We start from the raw sequence: 19,461 nt of genomic DNA on the forward strand, positions 1-19,461 counted from the left end.
AAGTTGCAAAATTATTTTATTATATTTGTTATATTACGAGGATCTTTGAATAATAAGAATATATTTTGTTGGCCATATTTTCATCAGACTAGACTCATTTTCTCAACATCGGCTAACCTTATCTTAAGGCTTTATAAAATGAAATGGGGCGGTCCAGTGGCAGAGGCGACAGTGGCGCCGGTCATCACACGGCAGGGCTGGGGTTCAAATCCCATCCAGACCGCCTCCCCGTACGAAAGGCTGACTACTTTTCTACGGGTAAAATTAAGTCACAGAAAGCCAGAAATGGCAGGCCGAGACCTCTCGAGGTTGTAGTGCCACAGAAGAAGAAGAAGAAGAAGACTTATTGACACTACATAGTTGGATAGTCAGTGCTCACTATTGGGGGAACAGCCCAGATGAGATTTGAACCTCAGTCCTGTCGTTTGAAGACCGGCGCCGCTGTCACTTCTACTACCGGACCGCCCCTATTACCTAATTAATCAATTCGTCTAATTATACAACTGATCTAGCAATGCATTCGTTCTTAAATCTAATACGTCATATGTGAAATAAATAGCATATTTATTTCTAAATAAATAAAAAAAAAAATCTAATTAGTAAATATTTAAAGTAAATCTTACTTTAGACTCTCATTAAAAAGCAACAAATGGTAAAAAAAATCCCTCATTGCATTAAGCAAAAACAAATAAACTCCTTCCAAATAAACATTAGTGTTATATGAAAAAAAAAAAACAACTTGAACAATTTTATGCTAAACACTGAAATTGATCAATATTCTGTTCGCGTTAAGCGTTCTCGACTGTGGCAAACATCAGATCACCTATCAGATTCTATTAAATTGTGTTTTTGTTTTCATTAAAGAGAGAAAAAAACAACACACAAATTAGCAAATAAAACAGACACAAACACAAGAAAACAATAAAAAAAGGTAAACAGTAACAGACGCGTGTTGCTGATCGCGGCATCTGTAGACACGAAAAAACACGATCAACCTATTGACGTGGGAGTGAATAATAAGACGGTCGTAATAGCGAAAAACTAAACAAAACCAACAAAACCAAGAGCTAACAAACTAACAGAAATAACAACAGATAGAGCGAAGCGAAACAAACAAAAAAACACATACACACACACACACGCGCAATAGAGTGGGTACGCCGCATTATAAGCAAACCTCCGACTCGCGACTCGGGATTTGGTTAAAGATGTGAAAAATAAAACTTTCAAAAAACGAAGCATGAGCAGCGGCTGTGCCGGGTTTTTGCGCGACCACGAAACGCGTGGTGCGCGAGCCACGCACGCACACCAGTTCCAGCGAAACCAACCCTGCACCAACCCCTCCACCCCGGGGATGGGGACCGGGGGTGCGATTCCGAGGGGATGTGTTGGAATCAAGTTGCCTGAAATGGCCAATATAATCACCGCGCTCGCTCGCTCTCACTTCTCTTTCCACCCTGCTGGGCCGGTGGTGGTGGGTCATTCTCACCCGGGAATGAGCGAGAGAGCGAGTGAAAGCCCTCAGCTAGGGTGGGGGATACAGTTTTTTTTTTTGGCGTCGAGTCGGGCCCCATCGGATCGGCTTAGCGCGTTCGCAAACCGTTCGCTTATTCACGAACCAAAAGCCGAACGAAGCAGAAGCAGCGTTGTTGGATGCTGGATTGCGCCGTTTTTTTCGTGTCCATCGCATTTTTCCTCTCTGACCGGTTCGGTCCAGTATTTGTACCAGTGTGTGGTTGATGTGCAGGATTATAGAGTCCAAGTGTTCAAGTGTGGTTTCGAAGGTGAAGAAGGATATGGGACAGTAGTGAAGATCAAGTGCAACAAGTGTGGGACATCAACTTGTCCCAGTAGCTGCCACCTAGAGCTGGTGTGAGCTAACCCGTCAGACATCAAGGACCAAGATCAAGAGTGTGTGTTTGGCCGCGCGCGCGCGTGTTTGTGCAGTCGAGAGTGTCACAGAGTACAGCGAAGGTCGAAGTTTATCAAGCAAGTCAGCGGGGTGCTTGTGTACCTCAGTTTCGCAAACCGAGCCATCGGACCTAGTTCTGTGCCGTGGACGGTTTTCTTCGAAAGCCAAACAGACGAAGTGTGCCGCTCTGCTTACTGATAGCGCCAGCCGGACCACCTTATCAGTCCCCACGGCGAGTCCGAAAACCGTGCAAAAGATTCTCCGGATTCTTAGTCTGGCGCTCGGTCTGCTTACGGTGAGGCCACCTCTGGAGCCGATATCTCGCACACGGGGCACCCTATTAAAATCTATTTTCGCCCACGAATGACAACAAGTGCCGTCGTGAAACAATCGCCAGCCTTTGAACTTGATTAATGGGATGCAGCTCTGCGCGCAGAGTTTTGCGGCTTTTGTCTGGAGATAATTAAAAAAGCGAAGAAAAAAACACCCCACCCAGCCTTACACACACCCACATATGCGCCCTCGAAGTGAAAGGTGAAATAACAACGGACGGGCGCGCGTGTGCTTAGTGCTCAGTGCTCAGTTTGCGCGTGTGTGCTATCAGTAACTCCCGGCGATTTGATAACGCATCCATTATACGGTCATCATCATCGTCGTGATTATACACACTACCACCAACGCGCAACGTAAACAAAACAAACTTGGCGTGTACTTGAGAGCATTGCAAGACCAAAAAAAACCACTCACACACAAGCATAATAATGGCGTACGAAATGATGCTGTACCCGAAGGAAAAGGTAAGCGAAACATGTCCGATAAGCCCCCATCTCCCGTCTTCTTCTTCGAAGAGTTTTACTCCCCCCGCCTTTTCTGCCCGCACCGAATATCTCCGATTGAATCGAAAACACACCTGGGAGGTAAAGAAAACTGAGCGTTCCATCCATCCGGGGGTGATGTAATTTACACGCTCAACCTCAGCAACCGATGACGCACATTTGCTCAGCTCGGTTCCCAGCAGTTTTTTTTTTCGTTTCTTCGTTTCATTTTGCGCCTCCACAACTTGACTGAAATGGCAAACCCGACTGAACTCCAGCCAAACCGATACACACCGAGACGCTGGACGGAGCGCAATTAAAACGCATTTATTAGCTGTACCCCGCACGAACTCGGCGCGAACGACTTTAAACGCGCACGCGCTGGTACAAAGGGAATGGTTAATTTCGGTGCAAATACATACCTGTGAATCCATCACACGGTTGTATACACACACACACACACACACACACACACACACACACACACACACACACACACTCACCAACACACAGCCGCAAGTAGTTAAATCCACTGGAAGTGAACGACGCATTTACTGATGAACCTCCACTCGCAGCCGAGCTAAGGGAGACCTTTAGGCGTGTGTTTACCAAACAGTGGGCGCAAATCACAACACAAACATACACAATTTGCTTTAAGCTGTCGTTTTTTCCCTTGTTGTTGCTGGAGGGAATTGGTTGAAGAATACCGGGTGATTCCCCTTGCAAACCACCAAAGGCACAGGATTTTATGATGGTGCTAATGTATTTAGTACAGTCTAGCATTTTTTTGTTTTTGGTCGGATTTTTTGCTCTGAGCTTTGTTTTTAGGTGCGCGTGTGTGTGTCTGATACACAATTAGCACAATTATTTCTTCAATTTATTTCTCTTTCTTTGAATATGGTGAAACAGATGTGTGCTAATTAATTTATTATGCTACTAATCTCGGTTTTAGTACAAGTGTGCTAAAAAGGCTTCTACAAAGAGAGCGGTAGCATGTTTAGGGAAAAGAACTTTATTGCTTTATGTTACTCAATACTAAGTTTTATACCTCTTACTCTCACATTTTCTGAATTCTAAGTTTAAAAAGTAAATTTAAAACGTCCCCCCTTGAAACCTACAAAAGACCATGCTGCTCCATCGGTAGTGACATTTGTCAACATTTTGACAGGTACTGGAAGTCTTTATGAGATTAAATACAATTTTGGATTTAAAACAACGACTTCAAGTTCAGAATCCCGAACGGACGAAGCTGGGATTGTAAAGGACATTTCAAGTCTTAGCCCTCACATATGCCTCTGCAACTTTGACTCTGTCTAAAACTCCCAGAGTCCTGTTTGCCTCGATCGAGAGAAGGTCTTTTGGCCTCTTACATTTTTCTTCTTCGTTGACAACCTGTAAAGGTCTCGGCCTGCCATTGCTGACTTTCTGTGACTTGATTTTACCCTCAGCAAAGGTAGTCAGCCCTGCGTACGGAGTGGCGGTCTGGATGGGATTTGAACTCCGGTGCTGCCGTGTGAAGACCGGCGCCGCTGTCGTGGCCATCGAACCACCCTAACTCGTATGTATAGAAGTACGATGGAGAAAATAAGCTCACTGAGTTTTACAGCGATATAGAGTCCTCAGGCTCTGGTGGATTGGTCATGTCTTGTGAATGACACCAGACGACCCAGCTCGTAAAGGTCGAAATTGAGATGAAGTGATGGTGTTGATGTGTCAGCCAGTTCGGCCAATAGTGTCGATGATTTTTAAAAGCAGGCCAGCACTTCGAAGTAAATTCTACTTCAGTAGAGTGACTCCGTTTTGATCGCTGTTCTTAGTCACGTTACACACCCCTCACGACATCTTAGCTCGAAAAAGAAACACTCATGATTAAACACAGGCATTATTTAAGCAAAAAATCCCACTCGATCGTGGAATTCATTTCACCTATTTCGCAGCCAACTTCCGAAGGGCTTACGGTACGCATTTGGGGACCGGTTCCGTACCGACGTCATTAGAGGCAAGAAAAGAGCAAGCAGTGTTGCGGTTCCCCACTCCGCCGTCGTCCAGCCATACCCGCGCGTTCATGTCCTGATCACCAGGAGAGGCGTTGAGTGATATGCAAAACTGATTGCTACACTACCAGATCGCGCTTAGTCAGCGTTTTGATTCGATTCGAACAGCAAAAAGCACCCCTAGTGGCCGTGATGCTCAGGGCTTTCTAACCCGATGGAATCCACACACAGGACGCGAGATCGGTGTAATCAGTGGCTACTGGAATGTTACACCATTTTCACCAGCGTGTGTCCCAGTCTCATTAGCGTACACCGACCAGATGTGGTTGGTGTGACATTGCAAAAAAACGCAAAACCCACTGTACCGTCACCGTCTATTTCATTTGCCGATCGTTATGAGACGGAGGTTTTTCGAAAGGAGGAAGAAAACGCTACCATTCTCGACGGGACCACTCGGGACAGGGAGCGGTTAACAGGGTGTGGACGATCATCTACCGAGTCGCCACCACACCTGAGCCTGAGCCAGCCACACCAACACTACCGACCGATCCTAATCCAACATGGCGGCGGACCGCGTCGATGACATCATCCCGCTTGCTCTGAACGGCTTCAACTCCCCCCGTTGGGAAGACATGGTTTCACAAGTTTTGCGCCTGTGTGTTTGTGCAAATCGATGGATGGACGAGGCTGGAAGCTTGGACACGTTTGCGCTTGTTTGACGTGCAGCCCGCCGGCCACACAGTGTGTGCCAGTTTTTGACGCCACTCGAACGACGGTCGACCTTCAGCACATTTTGTTCCGTCCGTAATGACTTATTTATGATCGTTTCCCACTTCTTAGCGGGTTGGTTTATTGTTGACTTCGCTTTTTGCTGGATGTACGTTTAGTACTCGGCGTTGTAAAATGGCGACACCTTGTGCACTGGTCGCAACACCGCTCTGCGCAAACAAACTTTCACTTTTATCCGTTTGTGTAGTTGGACGATTTTTTTTTTCTTCCTGTTGATCCCCTCACCCACCAGTTTGCTGGGGGTGGTTCGAGAGGTGAAGATCAGGCCGGGACGGGGGAGTAAAAAAGGAAAGCAAATTTATTTCTCTGGTGTTACAACGAAGGCACCGAGACAGAACTAGTCCTTTGTTCTGTACATGGAACACACTGATCTAGCTGTGTGTCCAAGCGATACACCGCGAGCTTTATATCTCAGCCATTCCATCAAAGGGTTTAATGATCGAATTAATTTGCATTTAATCCTTCAATTTATATCTGCTGAAGAACAACAACGCTCACCGACCGTGATCAGCAAACGCTGAGAGCGAAGTTCTATTTTTAGAACGTTCGATCAAGCAAATACACCCGAAATACACCTGAGCAGGGCGCAAAGGGTAGCAAGATCGCAGAAACGCGTATGGAATGGAGAGTTCCGTCCGGGCACGTCAAAACTGACTGATCGACGTGCTAGCGCCCGTTTTACGTGCGTCAGTCTGCGACAATCCGATCGCGCCGATAAAAATCGCATTTTGTGATCAATAATGAGCAGCGCTAAATATAGCAGCGGGCGGTACGAGCAGTCTAGGAAACGATCTGATTCCTGTCATGACACTTTCAAACGGCCCACGATCGTTCTGTAAGTCCGGATTAACGTCCGTCGTCCGGGTTGGTTGAAACAGCTTGGACAATCGAGTCACAAACGACACCACATGAGCCTGTGGCAGTTTAATATTTTATCGCTCTGGCAGCTCAGCCGTTAGAACACACCTCTTTTGCTGGTGGACTGGTTATGTTCTGGAATTCAATCACACAATAACGCTCCCGACACAGTAAACCTTGACAGCGGAGACTTAGCTCAGAACATTGTATGCCGGCTTGGAGTCTACTAAAGAGCCTTCACGATCTCAGCACACCCTTCATAAACGGGCAAAAGATCAACATGGCAGCGGCATTCCTGGCTATCCTTGCTCCCGATCTTTCGACCACAGTCGTACACGGAACGGGCCACATTACGCGAATAAAGTACGAACGAAGCATATCGTATCGAGATTGCTCAATTCGCGGCAGAAAACAAGTTCGTCACTTGCGCGTCGCTCAATTGAGCAAGTCGCTGAGCCACCGTCACGGTAAGCTGCACACGGACTTCGTGACCAAACCTCACCGGTTTGCGCTGGGTTTTCCCCGTCCAACAAACTCTTAAGAAAGAGAATTAGCAACTCAGGGTTGAGATTGTTGATGTGTTTTTTTCTTCTTTCTTGGAGCTTCACCAAGTCTTCAGGTACCTTATGTAATGTACAGCCAGCGATTCTGCAACGGTATGTAGGTTTTGGGTATTTCCTACGAAGCTACCAGCCGAGCGATCCGGCAAACTTCACTTCAGTACCTGAAGGTTATAGATTCGTTGACGCAGTCGTCGTTGACTCACGTGCATCTTGTGCAATCCGAAGCACCTTGCGCTGGCTCCCCGACCAAATCTAGCTAATCCGAACTGATTCACCACTACCTGCCTTGCGCTTTCATATGTTTGACGTCACAAAGCAGTGGTTTGGTGTGGTTGCCTTTCACTTTCACTTCTCTGCGCTACGGACCGCTCTACGGCAGCAGGCAACGGGTGACCCAAAAATGCAGTTTCTAGCGAATCGAAAGCCTTCCGCGAGCAGACAGAGGGTGCTGGGTTACGCAACCCTAATCCAGTTTGAAGCGCGTACGATCGATGCAACCGGGCTGCTTGGAACCTGCCTGTTAATCCAGGAAGTTATCCGGAGGGCTCCAGTTAGCTCCGGGACAACTTCAACGCCATCCACCGTACAGGTTGGGCTCGTCAACGTCGTCAGCAGGACGGGGCTTACATTGAACGAGCGTGACTTGTTCTAAAATCGAAAGTGTTTTGTTCGATCCGTTCCAGGGCACGATCACTCGCCCAGCACTAGGTACTATTGTGCAGCTAATGTAGCGTCAAATAGAGCTCCCTTCTGGCATGAAACTACGATCTACGATCACCATGCCAAATAAAACCTGCCCCAAACCGGTATCCCAACGTTCTGAGGTGAGTTCGCCTCGCTGGCACATAGAACTCCACCAAGCGAAACATCAAGAGGAGAATCAAAAAAACAGAGCTACACAAACCACGAAACAAAATGGCAGCAGCGGCGAGGAATGGATCGAATGTTTCTGCTTCCGCGATCACATTCGCAAACCCCCCCCCCGAATCGCCAGCAGAACCGGTCTTTGTCGATCCGCACAAACACTGGGCACTGGGTGTTTGTTCGGCACATTTTAGGCGATTCTCGAACCTCAGATTCGAGATGGAGCATAGTATTTTGAGTTTATTTTTCTGTTCCTTCTACCGCTGCTGCTGCTGCGTATCGAATGTCCACGAAATCCAGCTTGACGCCCCGATATCGGTAGTTAATTTTGCATAATGTTACCAGATTCCTGCATACTAATGGCGCAGCCGGAGCAGCCAATCGATGGTCGAAAGGTTACGCGCCAGCTTTTCGTTTCGCCCATTTCGCTCGGCGTAAAGCGTGAAAACTTTGGCTGTTTTTTTGGAGACGGAGAAGCCTTACAACGGGCTTCCTGATGGGCTTTGAAGGTAGATTGCATATTCCTGAAGATGTGACGGTAATGATTTTTGAGGAAAAGAAGTAAGCGAAGAGCAGGTCTCAGTTTTTGAGATTACTATTGAATAGTCACCAAGCTTAAGTTCTTAAGTTCTGAGTGGGGGTGAGATCAATTCGTCGCTCTTACCGACTCCAATTAGATCCGTTTTTGTTGAGAACCTCAGAGCACGCTTAATGCAAACGTATGCAAATCTGTTTTATTTTCTGCTTGTCATAGAAAAAAACCTACAGCTGCTGCTGACTAATCAAAATGACATACCGTTTTGTTCCACTTAGAACTTAGAGCTTCTGTAGCGTGTGGAAGGCGTGTGAGCTCTGAACACAGAGTCGATCGATGAGCAGGCAGTTAAGCGAATCAAACAACTAGCATGACTTTCAGAAAGTAAATAAACAAATGCAAAGTGAGACGGATTTTGTGGCTGCTCACGATTCTACAACGGCCAAGGTTGATCGCGATCTTGACAGCAGAATTTTGTCTTACCCTCAGAGCTAACCTTGAGGTTCTCTGGATGCTGGCGATCAAGAACTTAACTTCAACCAAGATCGCCCTCAATCAATCTCGTTGAAGTTTTCCCAGATTGGTACACTTTTGTTTTTAATCTCCATTTGGAATAGACGAGCCCTTAAGTCTGGCAGGAAGTAGGCTGCACCGTACTTGGTGACCATAACGCACCAGCAGGTGTTGTCCCATATGCCTCCCAAGCCTCTCTCATTCATGTCCCGATGTTCATTCATTGTGATCCACGCCCGGCAGAAAAATAAAACCTGCTACCTCCCAAACATGGTCCGGCTGAAGCCGAGAGTTACTTCCGCAGTGTTGGGATCGAGGGGTTTGGTCCATTCGCACCAAAACCTGCCTGCCCATCGCAATCGGAAAAGGTAAACGGGGACTTGGCTCTAATTTAATTGCTCCAGATCGGTTCCCGTGCACGTGTAGAAGGGAAAGTTTTGCACCGAAGGAGATCGACCAAACGTGGCAGAAGAAGACCTTGGGAAGTGGCGAACCGGCCAGAACCAGTCTCCGAGCGATGCCCATGCCCAGACCTAACTACATTCTACCGGAGCCGATTCTAGCACATCACGGGCACACTTTCTTTGCTCCATGCCTTATCGAGCATTGGCGAGCATCATTCTGCTTCAGGTTGCTCGTTTAATTAGAAAGGAAACCTGGACCTCGCGCGGCCCAGACGTACGAGAGCCACCCAAAACCGATTTGTCCGCTGTCGAAAGTGTGCAAAAATGGTTTATTGCAGATAGCCGAGGCTTCATTAGATTTCTGTGCGCGTCCGCACGGCACAGAAAGTTAGTCCGCCTAGCCTGTCCGCCATCAATCGCGGGCAGAAGAATGGGTAAACCACTGGGCAGAAAGTTTGTTTTCAGACTCTTGTGCGGTACGAATGCAAACAGACCTGTGGGCTGATGAAATGCACCTGAAACGATTGGGCGAAATCGGCCAGCAGTGTGCGGCGGCGTTGGTGCTGACATAAATATTTATGGTGTCTCGCATATACCGTATATGCCGCACCTCGGTGCATGTCGTCGCTGCTACTTGCATAAACAATCGGTCGTGTTTAAGGTGTGCCAGCATAGAACAATCGCGTACGCTACGTGCCATGTTGCCAGGCAACAGTAGGATGGAGCAACATTTGCAATGCATGCCATTTTCACCCGCTTGTCAATAAGCGCGCTCCGAGCGCTGAATGCATCAATAACTATTCTGGCAGCAAACGCATCATCTCGCATGCTAAATGTTTGCTAACCTGCCACATGCATCAACACCTGAGTTCGGTAGAAATTGTTTCAATTTAAAGAAATGTCTGAGAGAACGGTCAGGTTCCTCGAATCGATTATAATGAGCTCCCTGTGAGGAAAACGTCATTCTAGCAGCGTTTTTGCTACATTTTCCCATCCTCAAACTACAATGCTCCGTCGCTTTCCCATCTGCCAAACCCAACAGCAACCCGATACTATAAAACGATTTTCGCCGTAATCGACACGATCTGGCTGCATCCATTCAGGGATCGGAGGTGCGCGATTGCGCCCCGGTACTTTTCCAGCTGCCCGTCGCATCAATGAATCGCAACACTGACGTCAAGCTTTTTTTTTTTGGGGGGAGTACGAGTCCGGACAAGCGATCAATATATGACGTGATCAGGCTCGGTAGATTTTTCGCTAATTTTCATTCAATCCCCCTATTACCGATCGCTACAGTACACGATCGCGGCGAGGCACCTCTGACAGGTGACGATGATGATTGTGCGAGTATTTGACGTGCGAGAGTTGGTGCTAAATTTAGATCATTACGTACGTCGCTCAGCAAGACGAAACAAGTTTGCACGGTACACACGATCGACCTTTTTGGCCGTTGATTGGTTTGCCTCGGGACATTTCGAGCCTTAAGGCTCCATCGGGGCAAACAGAACGCCCTCCCGTGGGTACAGCAGTTCCGATTGGTGGCGAGTACCCACCGGTACGGACCAATCGAGTGCCCCAGCTAGGAATCTAAGATATGGTCAACGCACACACGAAAAGACATGCCGGCGCGCCTCTGCATCTCTCGGTGCAACAAAGTAGGCTGTTCCAGGAATCTTATCAGCCCCAAACCCACACATGTTTCGGGTGTCATATACAATCGGTCATTTATTTAATAGATCCCAGCGGGTAAAGAAAACCATGGCAACATTTGGCATGATACCGATCGGTGTCCAGCACCGCTAGGTACCCACCAGAACGGCCGGGTGATAACGGGATACATGGGCAAGATATGGTTGATGAGATGTTTTGATTAGTGGACACGCTGGCCTGGTGCGCTATAAAAGGCGCCAGCACGCCGAGTGGGTAAACCTAAAAACAGTTCAGAAGAGGCCACTGCGGCATCTCAAGGCGGCACCACCAGCGACGATGTCTAAGCGAACGGGAGAGAGCAGCGCCATGATGGAACAGTTGGCGCGCGTAGCTGAGCAGCTGCTGAGTGAGATACTAAAGCAGGTGGGGATACTACCGTCAGTCAGGCTAGAACTCTACGCCAACTATACAACCGTGCCACCGTCTTTATGAGCTTTATCCTCAGTCTCCAGTGAAGCGTGTAGACCTTGAGAACCGCTCCACAACTAGAACCAGCGTGTGGTGATCCCAGTTTTGCGAATACTAATGAAACGTGTAGCTCATACTGCTGGCCTTCAAGCTTTGGCAGCTCTCAAGAGATGACGCAGGCACCGCATAGACCGCTAGACAACAACCAACTGTCAACACACATACACACGTAAACAAACAACGCCGAAAGCTCTGAGCCACGTTCGTTGCGAAAAACGATTGAGCCGATGTTTGCAAGCTCGCGACTAGCCATCGTTTGAAGCAGTGAGACACCCAGGATGGGGTTGCTTCTGTGTGTCGCTGGCTGTACGATCAGTGCATGAGAACAAGACGCACCATTCAGAAGCTGGTTGAGCAGTGAGAAAAAAACGTGACATAGGGAGGCATAGAGCAGGAAATGGCATTACGCGAAACGATGGCGTAGTAGAATGTTTGCCTCTCTACCTAGTACTCGTAGCTTTTTATTGGCTTGCGTTGCGATCGTTTGTGCCTGCTGACGTTCCCACCGACGTCAACGATGCCGTATAGCCCGGCTCTAGTCATGCCAGTGGAAACAGTGGAACCTCCGCCTGTGAAGCCGGGGAGGTGAAGGAATTCGCGAAACACTCCGCTTATGTGTTGGTGTATGGCGGGGATGGGTTTTGTAGGATCTCAGCGATCGCCACCGGCACGTTGTTGCTACACCTTGTTCTAGGTCTAGCAGCGTGTGTCAGTCTGTGATATGTTTCGGAAGACTCGATACACGCTAACCCCGGGGCGCGCGTGTGTATCGTCTGTGATCTAGTTTCTAGTGAGTGGACATTAGAATTGTTTTTTTTTCGGAGGGATCATCCATCTAGAAGCTTCCGCTACCTGCTCTAACCATCGATTGTTGTTGCTTGTTGTCCCCTTCCTGTAGACGCCCCAGACCGTGCCGGCCGGTAACTATACGTCGGACGTGTACGCATCGTACGCGGAACTGTTTGACCTGTCGGTACTCCCGAACGACGGTGAGGTCCCACTGAGTCCCCAGTCGCAGCAGCAGCAGCAGCAGCAGCACGCTTACGGCGGTCCAGCCCAAAGCCCGGAGTACATACCGGCCACGATCTTTCACGACGTGCCGACCGGCGGTGGGCCGATGCAGCCGATGAAACAGGAGCAGCCCTGCACGTCGACGCCCTGGTCGGACAGTTGGAGCAGCAGCGGTTACAGTAGCTGCGGCAGCGTCATCAGCAGCAATCCCGCCTCACCGGAATCAACCGCATCGTCCTACGGGTTGCTGGACCATCCGCACCAGCAACCACTGCCCACCCACCGTACCCTGTCGCCCGTGTACAACGGCGGTCTGCTGGATCGGCCCATCAAAACCGAGTACGATTCGGGCACGGAAACGAGCATCGATCTCGACTCGCTGCTCGGTGACTCATCGCCGTACCATCCGTCGCAAGCGCCACCGTCACCGGCCTACGTGAAGCTCGAGCCAAACTACAGCTGTGGACAGCTTGAGCAGCCCGATATCAAACCGCAGGGCGGGTTCCAGATACTGCGGGAACATCTGCAGGACACCAGCTTCCAGCGCCGGCATAATTTGAAACCTTTAGAGCTGGATTCGCTGATCGGAGGGCTGACGACCCATGTCGACATCGGGCCGGTGTTTGAGTTCGCACTGCAGGAGATGAAGAACGGTGTGCAGTCGACCTGCACCGAGCTGGGCATCTCCTCCGGTAAGTGATCTCGCGGAAGGCGCCAGTATCCTTCTCTCTAACACCGTGCCGTGATCTTCTCTCCCAACAGATCCCAAACAGTGGACAACGGCCAAGGTCCATCAGTGGTTGGAGCTAGCGATGGGCAAATACTTCCTGCCCCGGCTAGACAACCTACCGGCCCTGTTCCCGGAAAATGGAGCCCAACTGGCAGCACTGCCGCTGGAAGAGTTTGTGCGCCGTATACCGCAGGTAAGCGACACAGAGAGCTGGCGACTCCGTCAAATGGTGCGATATACACCCGGTTACCGAACCGATCGGCTTCGATGACGTCAGCCTCCACTCAGAAGGGGGCGATCGTGAGAAGGCCAAACGCACACAATCGCACACGGGGCGATCCATCTGGAAAGCACACGCTGTGAGTTTGTTTTGTGGTTTGGCGATCCGGTGGTTGAATTTCGTTCGCGTTGTGAACGCCATCCAATGAACTGGTTCCCGCTCGGGGTCGGTTCACCACCATTGCTTTGCCATTTTGAACGCATGCCTGTATGTGTGTGTGGATTCGCTACGCCGGGCGGCTTTTCACTTTCACCGCGATTTTATGTATTTGTAACGCTTCGGAGCGGTGTTGTCGAAGTCGTAACACCTTCCTCTTCTTGCACCCGTCTGGTCCAGGGTAATCATCATCCCAGGGCAAAAACCAGTCTTTCATACCGTCTAAGCTCCAAGCGTGGAGTACGCGCGGAGCCAGGGCTGCTGCTCCAACATTCCATTCAAATGATACCATTTTGAAATCGCACGGAGAACCGTTGAGCGACCTATTCCGGTGGCGTCTGCCAGAAGAATTATTCTTCTGCTCACTGATTAAAACGTCTCCGGTACTTCATCTCTTTCTCTACAGGGTGGCGATAAGCTGCACGGATATCTGGAACTTTGGAAACAGATCCACCGGCTGATGGTAGGCGATAATGCGACCGTCGACAGTATGGTCACCGAGAGTCTTACCACCGGTGGTGTCATCTCAACGATGGGATGCACTAACAGCAGCTTTGCGGGAGGATTGCCCACGGACAGTGTGCTCGGTGGGGTGTTGGTGTCCAGCAGTGCCAGCAGTGTCACACCCGGCCCCAGCACAAGCCCTCCGATGGTGGAGAACTTTGACAGCGACTCCATGAACGGTGACATCAGTGATGGTAAGTTCTGTTTAACTATCTTTAGAAGATCATTAGGGTCCTCCGATATTATACTCTCAGTCATATTCATCTCCCCATAAAAAAAGCAAACGCTTTGCTTAAACTCGCTAACCAATTCCAAAACAAACACAACCTCGGTCGTCGTACACACCCGTTGCGTACTCCACCTCATCAACCCGAACGCTCTCGCGCTGGACTTTCTCTGGTGAAATTGATTTTATGTAGCGTTCGGGGTATGCACAGTGCACCCTTCGCCCGGAACCCTTGTCGCCCGCTGTTCGCCATCGCGATCGGAAACACGATACAAACCCACGGACATCCATTTCGCCTTGGAACGACCTTCGGAATAACGATCAGCAGCAGCACCAGAAGGTCTTACCCTGCCTACCGTTGTCTGGAGCAGTTTTTAATGCTTCAAGGCTTTGTTTGGCTTTTTGGTTTTATTTCGCATCTCCTGCTTCTGGAGTTTCGAGTTTTTGGACAGCTTTGGCTGATTACAGCTCCAGCCCTGGAACAGGTTTTGCTGGGAGTTTTTTTCTTTTGGACGAATATTTTCACAGCAGAGTCCACCAAAGAGAATTTGTGAGCTGATATCCAATCCCTCGATCGTACGTAGAGAGGGTGTCATTTTTTTTCGTACAGCGATCTACAGACCCAGACTTTTACCTTGAAGTTAATGGTAAACAAACAGTTTCTCCCGTCCGGCCATTGCTTTCGGTGTGCAAAAACACGCACACACGATCGTAACAAAACCGACTCGTCTAAAGATGGAGAAGACTGCAAACGAGTTCGCATCTCCCAAAACACGCAACACCCCCCCTCCACATCTCTTTCACTCGGTGATTTCTTTCACGTAACTCCTATTTTATGTTTCTGCCTGATTTGTGTCGTGGCTTGTGTCGATTTCTCGAACAGTTTGTTATTCCGATCGTACGGCCTTTGCCCGTTTGTTTTTTTTTTTTCACTGGCGTGTGCACCAAGTAAACCAACAGCGCAAAAATTCGCCGTCACACTAATTTTACGCAGCGCGCCGTAGTCACCGAAGAAAGCGCTGGAACGACCCTCTCGAGAGGTGTATGGAAGAAAATGACTCCATCATCGTGATCCCAGGGCATGGCGTTGAGGGGACAACAGCTCCTTCCTGAGGTTGATCTTTCACTTCACCAACGGTGTACGATCAGCCCACGATCACCTCAGCTCAGCAACATAACCCCACTTCTTCCCTCGGAGTTCGGAAGAGAGTTCAGCCCATACATAACCGCCACACGCTCGAACGTCCTTGAGGTTTACCTTTATCGCTTTGATGGAAACGATGGAAGAGAAAGATGGCGAAAAAGGGGGAAAAGGGAAAGTGAGGTGTGCGGCCAGCTCTGTCTTCTTCAGACTTCCTTACCACGTCTGCACACCCCCTAGTACTGAGTTGCTTTCTCTGGCGCAGTACGCCCGTCGATCGTCGCTCGCGTTGCCAAACCGGCCATGGCTCATGGCTGCTTGTTTGTGCGTTGTTTTCTTCTTTCCAAAGGGGGAAAGCTTACAGCGATTATAAGATCCATCTCAAAGTGCGACCATTTATTAGCCTATCGCCCTAAGATTAGCGTACTGGTATTGGTGTTTGTCTTTTTAATCCTACATTTTATTTGGCTACTTGGATGTAGAAGCGTTGAGGACCAGCCAGTGCGCACTCACAATTGGCTCGATCGCAACTAGTGGAACCAAATGTCCGACCAGAGGTTTCTGAGTTCAGTTTTGCATACGATTATGGTAATTGTGTGTGTGTGTGTGTGAGTCTTTGTCTTACTTTCGCATTTTTTCCCTTCACGCAGCTTTTGATTCGAATGCATGGTAGTGATGGTGACACAAGCGTCCCGGAATGTGTCTTTGACATTTTGAGCGCCATTTTGAAAGGCGTAATTAGTTTGAAGCATTAAGCCTGACAAGAAAAATTGTCCTAAAAGATATCTTTTGAACTTATAGGCTAAAGTACTTGTGTGTTTTAGTACAACTTTTAGTACATAATAAAATGCTCAAACTACATGAGTCATTTACGATGATACGATCCTTGGAATGAGAGTTTCTACCTCTTACCTAAGTGGCTGTTTGCGGACCTAACCTCGAAGACCCTCGTCAACCTAATCAGGTGAAGGACGCAAACCCCTGTTTCTTGTCTCGGTGGATCCTCTTTGCTGCAATATTCCAACAATAGTGGCCCGATATTTCCCACCGTTGCGAAATGTTTAATCATCACCAAATATTCTCCAGAAAACACACTCATCTAACCTTCATCTCGTTTTTTCTCTTCTCTCTCTCTCTCTCTCTGTTTCCAGATGACGATGAAGATATGCCCCTGGAAAGCCCCGGTAGCTCATCCTCTGCTGGAGGTGGTGCGTCCACAAGCACCACCGCCGCCACCACCGGTGGCCCAGCACCGAAAGCACGCCACGGTGGCTCCCACATCCATCTGTGGCAGTTTCTGAAGGAGCTGTTGGCCTGTCCGGAGCAGCACCAGAACGCGATCCGTTGGATCGACCGGTCGAAGGGTGTGTTTAAGATCGAGGATTCGGTGCGCGTTGCCCGATTGTGGGGCCGTCGCAAGAACCGGCCCGCCATGAACTACGACAAACTGTCGCGCTCGATACGGCAGTACTACAAGAAGGGTATCATGCAGAAAACGGAACGTTCGCAGCGGCTCGTCTACCAGTTCTGCAGTCCTTACGCACTGTAAGGACGCTACCCCCCAACCTTCCCCAACCTAGTTAAGATACTATTTATTACGTATAATTTATTTGTCACTAGAGCGAGCGCCCAGCGCTCCAGTAAGACATGAAGTCCACCTTTACCACAGGTAGCGCGAACGCACCCCGGACATGATTGCTTTGTACACTGTGGCGTTACCACAGCGTAACCTGTTTGCCAACTCCACTTGTCTAAACCTTTTTTTTTGCTAACGGCACCAGATAAGTTAGGTTAGAATGGCACAAATCTCTACCCCCCCCCAGTCCACACACCCAGTCCTGTGCAAAGTGTAATCACTCTTTTGTATTATCACACCACATGGTCATGAATCGTTCCGATGTGGGCGCGTGTGTCCAGACGACTGGACCCGGACTATATCCCTTTCTTTGGGTAGTATTAACCCGAACCCGGATTATCCGGCAGTCGGCACACGCACACGCGGATGACATGAGATAATATTCTTTAAAAATGATGTGATTACTTACCGCTTCATCGCTGGGTCGGCGCTGAGAATGGCCAGCGCGAGAGCACCGATCATCACCAACATCCAGCGGTCGCTACTTCGACTGAAGTTAAGCGATCGATCGATCGGGTTGCAGTCTCTCGTAAAGCAAAAGAAAAAAACACATACACACAAAACACGCAACTTCTGCTGTTCTTGCTGCTCTCGTCGGCATTGAATCCGATCGATGCAGGAAGAGCCAGAGTGGCGGACAGTTCGCGGACATGTCCTGCTGTGTCGTGCACCGCTTGCTCACCTAGAATGTCCCGGATGGAACGATGAGCCGGAACAAGGTATTCCGACTCCGCTCCCGACCGCGACTCTGGGATGATGACGCGAGCGGGCACCCGATGGCACACAAGCTGTCCCACCTAATCGTTTACTTTTTAACGTATTGCTTACCGTTCTGCGGCGTGCTGGTTTCCGGGCGCACCGGGTATTACGGGCGCCTGGCCGCAATGGCAGAATCGGTAATTTCGGTCCCATATATCTATGATATATTTTTACCGTAAGTTCTATGAACATTACATGCTTAGGTGTTAGGCAAAACACGATCGTTAACTAGGTATAGACAGAACCCGTACGGTAGGTTAAGGGCCCCTTAGCGTAAGATCAACCAAACCGTGAGGTGTGCGTGAGTAGCGACGCGTAGTCAGTAAGACGTTCTCCCTTTTCTTCTCTTGCCCTCTGCCCTTGATCTTCGTGTCCAGCTTCACTCTTTACACCTATCTCACTCACTGCACCGCCAACTGAATGCTTCTCATCTCTATCTCTACAGCAAGTAACAACCAATGCTGCGGCATTTTAGACCGTAAGGAAAAATAAATGGTTCAACACGCGAACCGAATTGACGCCTGTGGGCGTCAAACATTAGGCTATCGTTGCAATATTTGAAATAACCGGGGCATATATGCGCGTCCCCCGCGATATTAATTTTGCTTGTGTTGTTAAGAAGCGGAAGAGCCATAGAAGTTGTTTGTTGGAACGACGCAACCGCATCAACAGTCGTCGATGAGAAACACAGAGCTCACTTTCTCATCGTAGACTTTTCAACGGTTATGGGCGATCGTCTCGAACAGGAGGGCTTCAAGCAAAGTAACATTGAATCTTCACTTAAGTGTGGTAATGCATATTAAGTTAAAAGAATTTTCGTTGCCTTTATCGTTAAGATGGATACAACCCATCCACCCCCCCCCCCCACGTAGTGTAGTGACAGTGGTCATACTTTAATTAAACGACCTCAAAAGTGGTCTTACTCCCGTGCTAAGGAATGCTTTCGTCTCACATATTTCTACCACCGGTGTCTGGGTAGCTCCGACGAGGAGCATAGTTGGTAGGCCGTAAGTTTTGTTCTACAAATAACTTCATGTGATTTAAGTGCCTTTTCTTAATGTAACAAAAAAACTCACACAGATAAAAAAAAAAACACTCGTAACGTAATCACAATATTTTATAGAATCGATCGATCGATTAGGGTTAAAGGTTCGCTGTTAGAATGCGGTTCTATTGCTCATACCACCACGTTAGGATACCGACGCAACTGCACGCACCAGCAGATCTGCAAAGCAACTGCAATTTTTGGTCATATAACGGTCGGTTAAGAGGTAGATGCACTGTAGTAATATGTAATGCGAACATTTTTTTTATGGTACAATAAAGTAGAACTTAACAAAACCAACCGACTTTGGTTTGTGTTTCATGCTTGTATATATCACAGAAATATTCTTCAATTCTTTCTCCTATACAACGGTTATAGGTTATGAGTTATCTCATGCTGTGTATTAACGTCCAACAGACCCTACTCTAAGGGGCCTGGATCAAGGGGCCTAGTCCAAGGGGTCTACCTAGTCCAAGGGGCCTAGTTCAAGTGGCCTAGTCCAAGGGGCCTAGTCCAAGGGACCTAATCCAAAGGAAATACTCCAAGGA

At 48.7% G+C, this 19,461-nt stretch overlaps 1 protein-coding gene across 2 annotated transcripts; it reads left to right on the plus strand.

Annotated features, from left to right (window-relative positions):
- The first annotated feature begins 1,513 nt into the window (after positions 1-1,513).
- LOC118504174 (DNA-binding protein D-ETS-4) lies at positions 1,514-19,213 on the plus strand. 2 transcript variants are annotated; one of them, XM_036038323.1, is made up of 5 exons: positions 1,514-2,709; positions 12,324-13,128; positions 13,199-13,359; positions 14,009-14,300; positions 16,625-19,213. In XM_036038323.1, the coding sequence occupies exons 1-5, from the start codon at positions 2,674-2,676 to the stop codon at positions 17,020-17,022; spliced, it is 1,692 nt and encodes a 563-aa protein (XP_035894216.1). In that variant the 5' UTR covers positions 1,514-2,673; the 3' UTR covers positions 17,023-19,213. The 2 variants fall into 2 exon arrangements, with proteins under 2 accessions (XP_035894216.1, XP_035894217.1); XM_036038324.1 differs by lacking the exon at positions 1,514-2,709 and adding an exon at positions 10,446-12,215.
- The last annotated feature ends 248 nt before the right edge of the window (positions 19,214-19,461 follow it).

Source organism: Anopheles stephensi, chromosome 2 (genome assembly GCF_013141755.1).
Source record: "Anopheles stephensi strain Indian chromosome 2, UCI_ANSTEP_V1.0, whole genome shotgun sequence".
In the NCBI taxonomy this organism is placed as follows: Eukaryota; Metazoa; Arthropoda; class Insecta; order Diptera; family Culicidae; genus Anopheles; species Anopheles stephensi.